Below are 16,492 nucleotides of genomic sequence, written 5' to 3' on the forward strand. Positions count from 1 at the left end.
ATGTATTTAAGTGGAGCATATGACTGAATTTAGGTAATACAACATATAGTGTGCATTTTCAGTGCAAGAGTGGACTTAACTTGATATTATTAATACAAGAGGAATACAATTATAAATATGTAAAGTTTTCGATATTCATATTGTAGGTCTTTAAAAACTTTTAAAAAACCATTGGAATTAATACATTAACTATCATTAACTAAAACAAATCCAAAAATTATTTAAAGAAATTTATCTTTGTTCAAATTTGTTAATAAAAATAAGTATAGTAAAGACAAGTAGCCTACATAGTAATAAAATCCGAACAAATAATCCATATACAAATGGCACAAATAAAAACAATAAAAGCAATAAACAGTGCTTTTCAGGTTTTCAGGTTGTGCTAACAGTAGTTTTCAGGTACAGAGTTTGAATAAAGTAATCAAATGTAAAATAACACTGCAGTCTTCACTGTATAAATTGAATAAATTAAATAAAAAATAAAAATCTTTATAAAAGATTTATCTGTCCTTTGTTGTTTGATTCACATTAAAATCCCAGCAGCAGGTTTATTAAGCTGCTGTCCCTTAAAGGGGTCCTACAGTATTATGCTTTTCCACTTTTAAAGGAGAACTCGGCAACTCTAGCGAACTCTAGTCACTTCTTCGCTGATTTTCCCTTTTGTTGTCGCATGTTTTCCCCACGAGCTCCCCCTACAGCTGTGGGGGGGCGTATATTTCACAACACGGCCGTAAAAAACTCACTTGCGGCGGCCTCCTCCCCCTCTCTACCGCTGCTCATGTGCGTTTGTTTTGATCGGAGCAAGCCAACTGTATCGTGTGGAGTTATGTCTACCGAGGTGGGTAATCTGGTAATACATCATACATGCGTGTGTGTTTATGTCGAATTGCCGTAAAGCAATTCGTGTTTCGCGCTCGTTCTCGTTCTCATTCTCGCTTCTCACGAGACTTCCAATTTCTATCTTGCCGGGACGGTAGTCTCCAAGTTGCAAGGTTGGTTTTCCGCCTGGGAACGCTGGGGGGAGCGGGGAAAGTCACCAATATCACCAGAACAGGTTGTTTAACCATCCAAATGATTTCTAGACAGTTTTATTAAGTTAAAAAAGTTACCAAGTTCTCCTTTAAACCTTAGTTTGTGTGTAATGTTGCTGTTTGAGCATAAAAAAGATCTGCAAGGTTAAAAAGCTCAAAGTCCACTCCAAAGGGAGATATTTTATTTAACAGAATCCACTTTCCAAGAACTACAACGAACGGCTCGTTTGGACAACGACACGATTAACACGGAATACGGAAAACGAGGCCGGGATGAGCTGCTGCTGTGTCAAAGAGACGCCGTTTTTCCCACAACTCACTTGTTTGACCTTCAAAAGGCTGACGAACTTAAAATGGGTAGAATGTATTTTTTAACACTGTTCACATTATAATCCCGATGTTTATCTGTGCGCTGTACATTTTACGAAGAACGGTGTCACAGTGAGGCTCTGTGACTAGAGACTCTTATTTTGTAAAAGGACTCTTATTATGACAGTGGACTGAGAACATACTATGCATACATACACTTTTCATACTAACATCATAACACATTATCTGTTTTGCGCAAATTTTAACACCAGTTAACGCAGATATGTGTGTGTCACTGATTGTGTATTGTTTAGTGTTGTTTCTGTCCTCACCATGTCTAACCCAAACCCCTAACCACAGTTCAAATTACGAGGGTATTGGGGGGGGGGGGGGGGGGGGTCCGAGCCCACTAGATGAGATGAAAATAATAGTTTGGGGGGTAATGAAAAAAATGTAATAAAATATAATGTTAGCCTATCCAAAATTCTATGTATTTAAATGCAGTATTACCATCACATACCAACAATGATTTTCAAACCCTCACTCCCCATCGGGCTGCACCATTTCTCTGGTACGTTCAGACTGTTCTTTGCTATGGTTCTTTGATATCACTTCACTAGCTGTCAAAACTTGCGTACCGGGTATGGGCGCAGGCGCTGGTGTGTCAGCAAGAAATTTAGAGTAAGTGGCTGAATCAACTTTAATCTCTGCCTATGGTTTTGACTGCCATGTATATCATCATGCGTTGTGCTTTGTGGTAAATGTTAGGAGCAGCTCGTCACACAGGCGTCACTAGGCCCCTTTAAGGGGGGCTTCAGCCAAACTTCTGCCAAGCCCACCTAAAAATTTGTGATTAAGTGTAGGCTACACAAATTTGTGTTCACTTCAGTCTTGTTATAAACAGATTCAGCGCGTTCTTCATCTTCAATCCGCAGCGGGGCCGAGCAGAGCGCACGTCAGAAAATTAGGACAGGGCGGGTGTGTGTGTGTTTATCTGAGCTTCATTGGTCTGTCACTGCTCGTCAATGTCAGAATATTTGAGATGACCAATCAAATCAAAGTAGGCGGGCGACTCGATGCTTCAGTTTACAGTCAAGATTTATCATTTTGTGCAATGTTAAGCGTTTCCCAACCCAAGCCGTCAAACCTACATCATCAGAGAAGGAACGCCATTCCAGACCGGAAGTAACTTTTCAGACTTTGATTAAAGATTACGACGGCAAACAATTTTTTCTGTGTATTAACTTGCACGGATTAATTTTTCACCACAAGACTAGTAATATAACCTTCTAATCACAACACTAAAATACAAAGACTATTAGAAAAATCAAGCTTGGATTTCTCGGAAGAATGTCACATAAAAAAAAACTCGACGAGGACATGGAAGAGATTCGCAAATCACTTAAAGGGTTACTTCAGGATTTAGCATTAAGCTTTGTATTAGTAGAAAACCTGTAGTATTTTCGAATTACCATGCTTTCCCCCCTCATATCCCCCTGAGAGGAGAGATTTATGTATTTTTTGTCTGGAAAAAATCCTCCGATGACGCAAAATTCGTCATTTTGCGTCATCGGAGGATTTTCTGTCCAGAGGCTAAAGACTACAGCCAGTAGATGGCGTTGTTCCGCATGTTTTCAACCCGCCCATACAGGGTGGGATCTCACTCACAGAATGTACACAGTATCAGCCGTCTTTCTTTGGAAGCTAAGCTAGCATGCTCTTGTTCTGTGGAGAAAGCTGAATAATAGGAGAAAGCTGAGTAAGTAGGGGTTACCATCTTCCTTTTCCCGGACTTGTCCGGCGGGCGAGACTGTTAAAAATGTCCGGGATTCGGCTTTTGCGTTCTGCGGTCGCCATTCATTGTTTACATGCACACCTCTCGTTTCAATCTAACTGAATTAATTCCGATCGGTGAATCTGACTGTAGTGTTTACATGAACGCTAAACATGTGATCGGTTGATGTGCGTTTTAACATTGCTAAGAAAATTCCCGCTCCTCCGTGAGAGATGCGAGACCCGGCGCGTCTCAGTAATGAAGCCACCGGCCTCGCGCCGTTCTCCCGCGGCCGTCAGCCTCGTCCTGCTCGCCACAGTAAACATGATGAATGGCGACTGTAGAACGCAAAAGCCGAATCCCGGACATTTTGGGTCTCTAAATCCCTGGCAAACTCATCACTTACATAGGCTAGCCTTGTTGTTTTCAACTGTGCTCTCTAACCGGTAGGCGTGGCCTTCTAAGGCAGCGAAGCAAGTGCATTCTGGGAGTTGTTGTCTTTCATCCACATAAGCCAAAAATACATTTTCTGGCTTTTCTCAGTCTAGAAAGCTCCAAATTCAAAAATTTCTCCACATTTCTTCTACTTAAATGACCTATTTTAAATAAACATTCATCTTCCCAGAGGTGAAGTATCCCTTTAACATGCTATCTGAGGATATGAGTGAAATTGCCAAACAGCAGGCCACGCTTCCCGAGCTGTTGGCCGAAGTTAAGCAATTAAAATCCTTGATGAAAGAAAAAGACCGGAAAATTGACCACCTTGAAAGAAGGATCGATGAACTCGAGCAAAATGCAAGAATGAATGATATTATTGTAAGTGGGTTGGATATTCGACATAGAAATTACTCGAGTGTTGCTGCGGGAAAAGAAGGTGAGGACACATCGATAGAAGAGCAACAATCACTGGAATCTCAAGTGATCCACTTCTTCAAAAGCAACAATATTGACATACAGAATAACAATATATCATCCTGCCACAGCCTTTCACGGCAAGATAAACAAACGAAACCGGCAATTTTAATACGTTTCGTTGCTGCGAAACACAAGGCTGGTGTTTTGAGGCAAGGGAAAAAGTTAAAAGGAACCAATGTCTATGTTAATGAAAACTTAAAAAAGAATGCAGAAATCGCAAGAACGGCGAGGAATCTACGGAAACAACAGAAGATACAAGCGACATGGACAAGAAATGGCAAAGTACTGATAAAGTTGGAACACCTGAGGCAAAAGTTATTACAGTAAGGGATCTTCATGAACTTGAACGGTTTGAATCATGAAAACTGTAAGAAAACAGGATCAAAGCCTTCCATGGAGTAGGCCAGAATCTAGGCTACTTTGTGCTATTGGATTTTTTTTAGTTTTTTTTTTGGTATTATACGCGTGTGCATTTTTCTGTTGGACTATGCCGCTGTTGTTAGATATACACTCACGGACCGTGAGGGAAGGGAATTTGAGTTTGTTTGGCCAGGTATCAATCGTAGATGGACAATTAGGCCTATTGAAGTGCTGCATGGATGTGGACTGAATTATAATGATGCCATGTAAAGAGTATGTGTTCCCATTTATGGACGACAGTGATCAGGATTTGGATGGCTGTGATGTAGAAAGTGACATGGAGCACGACGCAGAAGGGCCTAGATATGTGCCAACGGTTGTTACACAAGATCTGCATTCTGGATTAGGACATTATGGATTATGGGGCAATTTGGAAAACGAAGAAGGCCTATATGGAAGGGAATGTCAAATAGATCCAGAAAGTAATTTCTATAATAGGTCTAGATTCATCTTGTACTGATAACTGTGGATATTTTACTGACCAACAATTTAATGACTTTGATTTTGATGGGGATGGGGTATTGTCTATTATTCATTTTAATAGTAGAAGCTTGAATAGGAACTTCCCCAGAATTGTAGATTATTTAAATCAGTTTAAGAGGAGGTTTAATGTTATTGCAGTATCTGAAACATGGTTACATGATGATAATGCAAATGATTTTGTTATGAAGGGATATGAGATGTTTGTAGTTAATAGGGCAAACAAGAAAGGTGGTGGGGTGGCCCTGTATGTTGATGTTTCTTTGAAATGTAACAAGGTGTTAACCATGTCAAAAGAATGTGATGGCCTCTTTGAAATAGTTACTGTAGAGATAGAAATGAAAAGAAGTACAAATATAATTATTAGTTGTGCTTATAGAGCCCCTGGAGCATGCATAGACATCACAAAAGATCACTTAATTCATATGTTTGACAGGATAGCAGGGCGGAAGAAAGTGTTTTTGTGTGGGGATTTCAATGTTGATCTCTTAAATCCACAAGTGCACAAGGGAACTAGTGAATTTATTTATGTCATGCATAGCCTGGGTTTAATTCCAACCATCACCAAGCCAAGCAGGGTCACAGCTTATAGCGCGACTCTGATTGATAACATATATTCGAATATTATGGATACAGCTGTTTCAGGAGGGTTACTTATTGAAGATACAAGTGATCATTTACCTATATTTGCCATTTATCATTGTAACCATAAATTAAAAACACCTGAGCCGACAACAGAGATTAGAAAACGGAGGATGAGAACTCCAGGAACGTTGGAAGCCTTTAATAGTCCTTTAGTCATCCAAAGTTTTTGCTGCTCATTTTTGTCCTTTACGTTGTATATCATCATAGGACAGTTCTTGTCATACAATTGACTAAATGTAGCTAAGAATGAACTGTAAGCTTCCTGTACACCATTTTCATAAACATTCTTCCAATTTTGCTTTAATAAATCTGCCTTAAATGCATGTAAAAAGAAGAATACTCTGTATAGAGAATTTATAACACACAGAACAGAGAATGCTGAATTGAAGTATAAGGTTTATAAAAATAAATTAACAAAAATACTTAGAACAAGGAAAGAGGCATACTATAGTAGCAAATTAGAGAAAAACAGAGACAATATGAGAGGCACATGGAAAGTTATAAATAGCTTGTTGAAAAATAAAAATCCGGAATTCGAATATCCTAAATATATTATGAAAAATAATATGTTGGTTGACAAAAAAGAAAACATTGCTAAAGAGTTTAATGACTTCTTTGTGAATGTGGGGCCCAACCTAGCTAAGGACATCATTGAACCCCAAGATGAAGAGGGGGTAGAAGAATTAATTGAAAATAATCTATATACAATGTTTTTAAGGGAGGTTGACGAATGTGAAGTAAGAGAAACGGTTAGAAATTGCAAAAATAAAAGATCAGTTGATGTCCATGGTATAGATATGGCGTTATTGAAAGAGACTATTGAATGTGTGATTAAGCCATTGACATATATTTGCAATGCTTCCTTCAAAGAGGGAATATTTCCAGATCAAATGAAAATAGCCAAGGTGTTACCTTTATTCAAAGCGGGAGACAAAAAGGAACTCTCGAACTATAGGCCGGTATCGATTCTCCCACAATTTTCCAAGATTTTGGAAAAATTATTTGTTAAGAGGCTGGATAGTTTCATTGGTAAATATAATATTCTAACTGAGAATCAGTATGGGTTTAGAATTAATCAATCAACTGGATTGGCACTAATGAAGCTAGTAGAAGAAATTACATTAGCTATAGATAAAAAGGAAATTTGTCTTGGGATTTTTATCGATTTAAAAAAGGCCTTTGATACGATCGACCATGAGATCCTTTTGAAAAAATTAAGTAAATATGGGATTAGAGGAATTGGTCATTCCTGGATTAAGTCATATCTAAATAATAGAAGTCAATTTGTTTCATTTGATGGAATGGACTCAGATTCCTTAAAAATACTTTGTGTATTAGGACCTAAATTATTTCTTTTATATTTGAATGATTTGTGTAAAGCGTCCAAATCGCTTAAAAGTATTCTTTTTGCTGATGACACAAGTTTCTTCTACTCAGGCAAAGAGTTGCAGGACATAGTGAAGGTTGTAGAGAGAGAAATGGTAACGGTTAAAAAGTGGTTTGACAAATAAATTATCGTTAAATATGAGCAAAACTAAGTTTATGATTTGGGGAAATTGCAAGGTACAGGAGATAAAAGTAAGAATTGGGCAAGGGGAAATAGAGAGAGTAGAGGAAACTAAATTTTTGGGTGTTATACTTGATTGTAAATTGGGATGGAAGAGGCATGTTAATTTTGTTACGATGAAAATATCTAAATCAATAGCAATACTAAATAAAATGAAGGGTTTGTTGAATAAACAGGCATTATACTTGCTATACTCCTCATTAATTTTGCCATATATCACCTACTGTTTAGAGATATGGGGAAATACTTACAAGACTTATACCCACTCAATTTTTCTTTTACAGAAAAGGGCTATAAGGATCATCACACATGATTTATTTCTTAAACTAAAAACATTTAAGTTTTATGATTTGGAAGAATATAAAATTGCACAGATTATGTTTAAAGTTTATAATAATTTGCTGCCAATTAAAATCTTAGATATGTTTGAAAAAAAGGGATTGCAAATACAGATTAAAAGGAAGAGGTATATTAAAAAAAAAAGAAAGTTAGAACTAATATTAGATGTATGACCATCTCCATAAAGGGTGTGAATGTATGGAACAATTTAGATGATGAATTGAAATTGTGTCAAACCATTAGTAGTTTTAAGAGGCTTCTAAGAATAAAGAGATTGGAGGTTTATAGATTAAGTGGGTGATTCAAGTAAAATAAATCATGAGTTTGTTTGCACTCTATGTTAGACTATGATGTTATAGAGTAAATTAAATGTTTGTTTGTATGTTAAGTGAGAAGGTTAGGCGCTATAAGCTGTCAGCCTAAACCTTTTTTTTTTCTTTTTTGGTTAAATATTATACATGTTATGTTACATGTTACATGTACATGAAATTGTTTGTGTGATACGGTTTGTATAGCCAGAGAGAAAAAAATAAATAAAAATAAATAAATAAATAAATAATATGCGCTAACAAAGTAAATGGGGTCAATTTTGATTTCAGATGCACTTTAAATGTTTATTGTTTTAAATTAACCACTTGCATAATATAAATTGTCATACTTGCGTACTGGAACATTTTCCCATAGCAAACAGACAAAACCCGGTCACAGTAACTGCCACCATTTATGAATATCTATTTCCCGCCAAAAGAAGGCACAGATAACTGTTCTCATGTGTGAGGGGGAGACTGGTTTTCTGTTTGATTCTTCATTAAACATTGTTAAACATTAATAATTAATTGAGTTTGTTTTGTTTCCAATGTTTAATATTTTTGTATTATTCTCTTTTTTACTGTTTAATCTGTTTTTTTTTTGTTTTGTTTTTTGTCTTTCTTAAATTTCTTTATTACCTCTAATTACTAAATGGTTTACTCCAAGTAGGAGGAGCTTAGCCTTTTTAAGAGGGCCTCTTATACCCCTTTTCCACCAAGGCAGAGCTGGTGCTGGTTCGGAGCCAGAGCCTAGTTTCAAATCGGTTCTTTGTTTTTCCACCGCCAAAGCACCAGCTCCGAACCAGTAAAACTGGTTCTTAAGTAGCACCAAATCATTGCAGGGTCTAGAACGGAGCCAAGAAAGAACCGCTTGCGTCAGGGGCTGGGGGCGGGGTTACCGTGACCAACAATACTGAAGAGAAACTTGTGACCGCCATTTTTAAATAGCAGCTAGTCGAGCTAATAGCAGCTCGATTATAATATCCGTCTATGTAAGTTACGGCGAGCTGCACGAACGCGTTGGATTCGCCGTGTTTGGATGCCGATTTATTTTCGCAAACCCATGAGCATCCATAGTAACGCAACGTCTATTATTGTTGATGCCTTGTTCGAGATGCATCGGAGCAGCGTGGACGAATCAGAGATTCGGGAGTGTTTGGAGATCATACGACTCCTTGTGCTTTTTGATCGCTTTCGCAGTGCTTTGATTTCATGTGCTGATCGTTCTGCGAGAAGCCGATGCATCTCGAACAAGTCTGGTGTGTTTGTGTTTGGCGCTGCCGCACTAGCGTTGCTGGGCAACATGATACGTATGCAGTGACGTAAGATATAGCTCTGTTGTGGCTCTCTGGCCGGTGGAAACGCAAACGGGTTCGTCAGTCGAACCAACTCCGAACTGGCAATAGCTCTAGCTCTGAACCAGCACCCGGTTCTTGTTGGTGGAAAAGGGGTATTAGTGTTGTTAGGAAGCTCACTGAGTGGAGTTGGTTTGTAGTTGTTCCTCTGTTTTGGATCAATTTATTGGCATAGCCAAAAGTTTGTTTTCACTTATTGGAATAAACACTGAACTTTTGACTTCATCATCACATCACTTCATTTTTACGCCTCCATCTGCCGGGACATTCAGAGCAGTGGTGCTGCTACTGAAACATCTCTGGGGCCTCTCTGAGGCAGTTGGCACACCCCCGTCTCTGTTACAAACGGCTTCCAGAACCACAGAGCAGGCTACACATAAAAGCTTCTCCTGAAATGAAGCACTTTGTCGGGACAATCTGTTGTTGGACCACAACATGTAAGAATGTCTTCTTATTTGTAGTTGCGTTTTCTATTAACAGTTCTAATTAGAAGTTTAATGCCGTTGAACTAGCGCAAGATCTGGGCAACTCTAGCAAACTATTATGATGCTCTAATTGTGATATTTAGGAGCCAATGTTTTGTTGTAGATAATTCAAACAGAATTTTTACTATGTGTGTGTGTGTGTAGACATTCAAACATGACTGACAGTTCCTAAATGATCAGAGTAATTCCTCGTGAGCTGGGCTCAGGCTAACAGTTGACTGGCAGGCCGCCGTTATCAGGAATCCATCTGGCCATTTTTTCATCATCTCTGAGCCCAGCGGTAACCTCGTTTCACATCGCTGCTCATTATAAGCATAAAGCACATATGCTAATGGCACAAGATACAGGATGGAAATGAAAGAAAATGAGTTTGAGCTCAGCGCTGAAGAGAAAACTAGTTCTGATTGTGGGGTAAAACGAAATCTAACGGCTAGATTACACGCATATGGGCAAACGCACGCGCAACCTAAAGAGCCATGTAAATATTCATGTGCACAGTCATGAATGCAGATGTGTAAATCCGACAGAAACGCATCATGTGGTCAGACAGTCAAACAGACTCTAAATAAATGTACCTCATATCTCTCGATGGGCGCCTCCTGCTGTTCCTGTTGCTCTCGAATGGTGTGGTATTCTTTCTCATACTTCTTCAGCTTCTTCTGACTGATCTGCGACATATAAAAACAAAGACACAGAAGAGAGTATTGATATGCTAAAGTGTAAAAGTGTAACCCAGGGACACAGGGCATAGTTTAACAAGTCCACAAAGATCAAATGGCGATAAGCCAAAACACGATAAGAGCTAGGGGTCGATGATATATGACCATAACCGTTATAGCTATTTTATTTCACGACTAATGTATTTCATGATATAGCCATTTTTGTTGCAAACAAGGTTACGATGCATGCATTTTAGATTACATTGAAATTTCACAATTCTTAATCATTTTGATACTAAAGCAAAAACTGGGCCTAATTCTACAAAAGTAATTCAGTCAAGTCTTTATTTTGTATTAATATTAAGCACACCGACAGCAGCAGGTATATGATGCTGCTGTCACTTTAAGATCTAATGCACAGATCCAATATATTTACACAAACCCAATTTTCACCAACTATTACGTTAATTTAGGATGACCAACTGCGTTTACGTGAATACTGGCAAAAACGGACATTTTGAATTAAGTTTTCTTTCACTTCTTATTGCACTTAAACAGTTTAAAATCAATTGAAAGTTTAAATTGGAAAGGTTTAAAGATTAATTAAAAGGATAAACTTTTGCGAAAATGCAGCACTGCAATGTCACATGAATGCAACCGTGATATAGCCTGGAAATCCAGACCCAAATCCAAAAGATTAAAGGTCTGGCATCGACTAATGAAAATCGCCCAGCTCGAGGGGCGGCACCAAGCATGCATTTGAAAATCTCACTGCACGCAATTGGATAACACTACGACCAATCACAACAAGCCCCATACCTTAGCTACCAGCGGAGCTAACTGGTAGATTAGACTCTTGCCGTATCTGGTCGGCAAAACAGCAAAAACGTCCTCTTGCAAAGGAAGGATTCGGGCGCCGTCTATTGTTCCTCTTTTAGATAAAAAGCCAAGTCTAAAGGCCTGTTCACACCGGGACGAATTTCGCGCGTGATATTCGCCGACGTTTAACGCCTCGTAACTAAACAAAGGGCGCCAATGTGAGTGTGCACACCGACGCGAAAAACGGCACGCGTAAAAGCGTCATTTTTTAAAAAACGCCTCGGGTTCGTTTTTTTGGTTTGACACGCTGCGTCAAAAACTATCCGACCAATGAGATTGGCGCTTTTGCTCACGTGTCTAAAGCTTCTGAAGTTACAGTAAAACACAACTTGGGGGCGCTCAAACACAAAACGGTCTTGCCGAGCACATATACGTAACGGCGAAGAAGATATATGCAGAGTAGCGTCTAAACACTGCCGGGAAGAAATAAGACGAGGAAGATACAAGGCAAGATGAATGTAGAGCTGCTGGTCTCGTTGGTGTCGGAACATAAAGAACTATATAACAAACGCGACAGCGACTACAAAAAACTGATAAAAGAGAACTGTTATGGAGTGGTATTAAGCGCCATCTAATGTCAGGGAATGAATTTGCATGTTCACTCGGCTCATCGTCAGCGAAAATCGCTTGGGTGTGAACACAAAAAACGCGTTGAAAAACGCTGGCGAATAACGCGAGCCGATATTCGTCCCGGTGTGTAGGGCCCTTAACTCGTTCATTGTAGCGGCCAAAGCCGTTTCAAACAACTGGTGTTCATCCATAGCCATCTTGCAATGTTAACTAATGACTTTGACGTCACAGCGCTGTCGTCATCTCGCCTCTGGCCCGCCTATATCAGATAACCCGAAGTGATTGGTGCAGCTCGGATACAAGGGCATAGTTAATGACCATCATTACTCAATGCCAGAGTAAACTTGCTGAACAAATTCAAATTGTGCTCTTGCCAGAACTCTGGATTTCCAGGGTAACCGTGATAGAGACAACAATCCAAAATCTCTACCGGTTAACAGATTTGTACCATTTTATCAGGTCTACTGGTATATCGCCCGGCCCAAACAAGATCTTAAACTCTTAAAAATTCAATCGTATTGGCTGACTTCTACGCAATTTTACTCCGTCAAGGAACATTCGTAAAGTACCACGTACGTGTTGGTTACTTCACATGTCTGTCAGACGGCCCCTTCCTTTCAGTTCTTGGTAATTATCTGCTCCAAAGTGGACCAGACTTGATGTCGATAGTCAAGAATCAACTAGCATGAACTTTTATGACTTTAAAACTGTGAAACTTGCTCTGAACAAGCTAATTTATCCAATTGCAACAAGACTAAGCACTAATTGATTTAACAGGATTTCTGTTCGTGCACACTGGACACAAGCCGTGCCACATTTATCCACCTGCAGCTCAGTACTAGCTCATTTTCATCGAATGACCCCATTTCTCTGAGACTGAGTGCGTTTTGTGTGTTCAGCATCAGCCATTTCTCAGAAGAAGAGCGTGAAACCGATGCAAGAGCCGCAGGTACGTGCAGGTTTGTAAATGAGCTCTATTTAGCACTGCGCCATATCTGACTAGCTCTAGGACACAGAACCGGCTCTGTTCCATATTTAATCCGTAATGCTTCCACAGATGAAATGAGATCCATATAAAAGCCCTCAATGTCAAGAGTAGTTCATCAGTCAGCGTGTTTTCAGCGACACCCCGGGGAACAATTAGGCCTGGATGCAGTGAAATGAAGTGTCGTAGTCTGTGAAAGCTCTTTTGATCGCGACTGGTGTTAAACCGAGGAAGGGGCCGTGGGCTTCAGATTTTCTAACGCTAGGCCCCTCGTATTGAAAGAGCACACAAACACACCCAAACTCAGCAGTGAAAGTGAGCTTTCAGTGTTGTGGTGGGATGGCGTGACTGAGGGAAAAAGGAATAAAGGTTAGCTTGTATTTGGAGGAAAAGGAGCAAGACCCAAAAGAAACTCAATCAGTCATGTTTTGACGGCAATGAGGAGCCGATTCAGGGATCAAAGCGCAAAGGTAGACAGATACAGTGGCGTTCAAAAGTCTCAGAACACTGAAAATAAGGGCTTGTTCACCAAAGAGGGGGGCTTGTTTAGCTTCTGTTTACCATATTTGATGTGCTCTATGTATGTCGCTGATCAATGTTTATATGTGAATAAAAGGTTAAATCTGTTTATCCTACAAAGTGATAAGATCTCTTCAGAAGACTTGGATTAAACTGCTCCATTCATGTGGATTATTTTTATGATGTCTTTATGTACTTTTTAATGTGTTGATGTGAAAGTTTTGGTTGCGTGGATTTTTAATGGATGGAAAAAAAGATACAGATATAAAAAATAGGGTTCAGAGGATGAACGAAATTCTTATTGGTTTGGAACAACATGAGGGTGAGTAAATCCAGGTATTCATTTACCTTTCCTTTTTTATGGTGATGATATGATTTGTTAAGAAAAAAAATATATACAATTTTTTTTTAATACAGTAGATATATAAATAACACGTACAGATGCTATAATACACTAAAAACAAGAACCAAGAACTTTTTTTATCACGGGTCTCTTTTTTACCCCTGCAGTGTCCTCCGCTGGTCAATCCAGAGAATTACATCCACACTCTTTCTGCCCCATAAAACACAGCACAGAAAAGCTGTGTGAATTGCGTTGTGTGGTCTATTCACAGCAAGAACTAAATGAAAAGCACATTTACACTAGTAAAATGGTGAAGCACTCAGTACCTCTGGCACCCAGCAAAAGTGCATTCAAGAGTCCTGTCAAATATCATACTATCCTAATCACTGCATTTGCCATTTCTGGGCCTCTGATGAAGAGAAAAATGCTCTCTCATTTGGCAATTTTTACACTATATACTTAGTATATACTTAGTGTATACTACACTAAAAAACAGCATTTTCCTCAAATTCTCTGTCATTAAATTCCATGATCATCACATGAAATACTTTTGAAAGCACTTGAAAGCCTGAACATGGGCCGGTTACCTTCATACTGCACGCTAGCTCCATGAGCTTCTTGGCGTTCTCCTCAGAGCGATAGCGCTTGGGCACTGGCACTCGAAAGAACTTCAGCGCGCCCTCAAAGTCCGCCTGTATCAGATCATCTTTAGACGTCTGTGGACAGACAGAGAGCCTTTCAGAATGTTTCTAGAGTCAGACAGTAAAGCTCATGTTAATGTTGCTCATTTTCTGCTGTCGAGGAGGGATGGTGGTCACTGGTAGATTGTCTCTCTTCCTATGCGGGTTGGATGACAGCACTAAGAAACATCTGATCACAATGCTACTAATTATTATGTGTGCTTGTTACATCTAACATTCTTTTAATAGCTGTGACATGGTGATGAAGCTTTGCAGGTTAATTTTCAGGAAACAGCACAAGCCGGTATATTCTCTGCTTTCTTGGTGAAAAAAAAAAAATCGGAGGAAAAAAAGATGAAAAGTTGCAACTGATTTCGTAAGCATTTCCTTACCTTCAATAACGCAAGAGCCACATTGAAAATTACACTGATGCCCTGAAAGGAAAGAATACAAGATTAAGGAGGAAAAATGGGTCATTCCTATTATGATCAAGTACATTTTCATGCCCACTTCATGTTTTATTATATTAGATCAAATATTTTCAAAGAAAATCATATTCGTTGAAATTTAAAATAATTTTGTCTTGATTAGATGTTGCAGTATTGTCATGTGTTGTGACAAACTAGCCATTTATTAAATATTTCAGGCGTTTATTTTTCAGGTATTTGTTTTCTTTCTCCTATGGAAATGTTACAAGCTTGTAATTGTTGTTTTATCTGGTAATTATTTATAGGACTATTCTTTTGTCCTCAATATTTACGTCACATTATAATAGCTTCAATGACATCATCCTCCCAGAAGTGACAGATTCTGGTGAGACAACATCAGCACAAACATCAGTAAGAATTAGCATTGGTTTGATGAATTCTGTGATGTTTTTTTTTTTGTTATGATCTTCATTTGCTTATTTTCATTTTCATACTCTAAAACATTGTACAAATATGTTAATATTGCATAAAATTACAGAAATCAGTATGGTAATATCAAAATGATAAAAGATGGTTAAAAACGTTCAAAATCAAGTTGAGTCCATGAGATAGTAAAGAACAGGAAACACCATTAACTCCAAATGAACAGGTAACCTGGGTAAAGAGAGCAGGCAAGAATGAAATATTACCTCACACAGCAGAAGGTCAATGATGTGAAAGACCATGTAAAGAGGGAATTTGGCTGTGAAGAGTGTGAGGAACCACTGGGAGGCGTACATGTGTGCTTCCAAACCCAGGTTCAGGAAGTGTGCGTACAGGTCTGGAATGCATTCCTACAACACAGAGGCAGAAGCCACGTATAGTACCGGATGCTGATTGGTCAATACAACGTTCCAGTTATTCAATGTGTCATGGTTTCCACAAAAATATTTCTGTCATGACAACTCTCAGAGTGTTTGGCATTGGTAATGTGTATGACCATGTTGATATGTTTGGTCTTGGCTTTGCTGCTGCTGCTGATGATTAAGTACGGCACTTGCTACAGCCAACACACACACGACACGCTGCTGTGAGCAAGTAAGACATGCTGCTGCTGTACAATAGCGTACATGAATTACCAGTAGCAGATCTATACAGATGGAGGGTTTCTGAAAGTGCTACAGCAAATGCTGACCAATTATTTAAAGGTTGAGCAGCTCATTGGCTACTGATACAGCAGGAACCAATCAGCCTGAGCCATCTAGAGTTTCATGACAGACCATTGTATTAATTAGCACAACTGTTTTTAACATTGATAGTAATAATAAATGTTTCCTGAGCATCAAATCTACATATTAGAATGATTTCTGAAGGATCATGTGATACTAAAGACTGCAGTAATGATGCTGAAAATTCAGCTTTGCATCACAGGAATAAATTACTGTTTAAAATATATTCAAGTAGAAAACAATTATTTGAAATTGCAATAATATTTCAAAATATTATGTATTTTTTCTGTATTTTTTATAAAATAAATGAAGCCTTGGCGAGCAGAAGAATAAGAAATCTTAACAGCTCCAAACTTTTGAATTACAGTACACAGTATGTGACGAAATAGACTTACATTCAAAAAGCATTAATATCTTAATATCTTGTGTAGTTATACTTCTGATGAGACTTTATCTTACTTTAAATATGACAAAATATTCTTCTTTTTTATGTAGTGTAGTATACATCAGAGACTATTTCTTCAATAGGAAGAATAGCACATTTGGATATTTAAACTGCTTATTTAAAATGTGATCTTATTTTGTCCTTCCTT

At 38.6% G+C, this 16,492-nt stretch overlaps 1 protein-coding gene across 2 annotated transcripts in view; it reads right to left on the reverse strand.

Moving 5' to 3' along the window:
- Window positions 1-16,492, reverse strand: part of rabgap1 (RAB GTPase activating protein 1) — a 114,278-nt gene that overhangs the window by 10,757 nt on the left and 87,029 nt on the right. For both annotated transcript variants that reach the window (XM_081354595.1, XM_081354596.1), the window contains 4 exons: window positions 15,381-15,524; window positions 14,656-14,697; window positions 14,171-14,299; window positions 10,204-10,296 (listed from right to left, as the gene is read on the reverse strand). In XM_081354595.1, the coding sequence (XP_081210721.1) occupies window positions 10,204-10,296; window positions 14,171-14,299; window positions 14,656-14,697; window positions 15,381-15,524 (408 nt within the window). The remainder of the gene's footprint in view (window positions 1-10,203; window positions 10,297-14,170; window positions 14,300-14,655; window positions 14,698-15,380; window positions 15,525-16,492) is intronic.

This window comes from Scardinius erythrophthalmus (assembly GCF_964197995.2).
Source record: "Scardinius erythrophthalmus genome assembly, chromosome: 23".
Classification (NCBI taxonomy): domain Eukaryota; kingdom Metazoa; phylum Chordata; class Actinopteri; order Cypriniformes; family Leuciscidae; genus Scardinius; species Scardinius erythrophthalmus.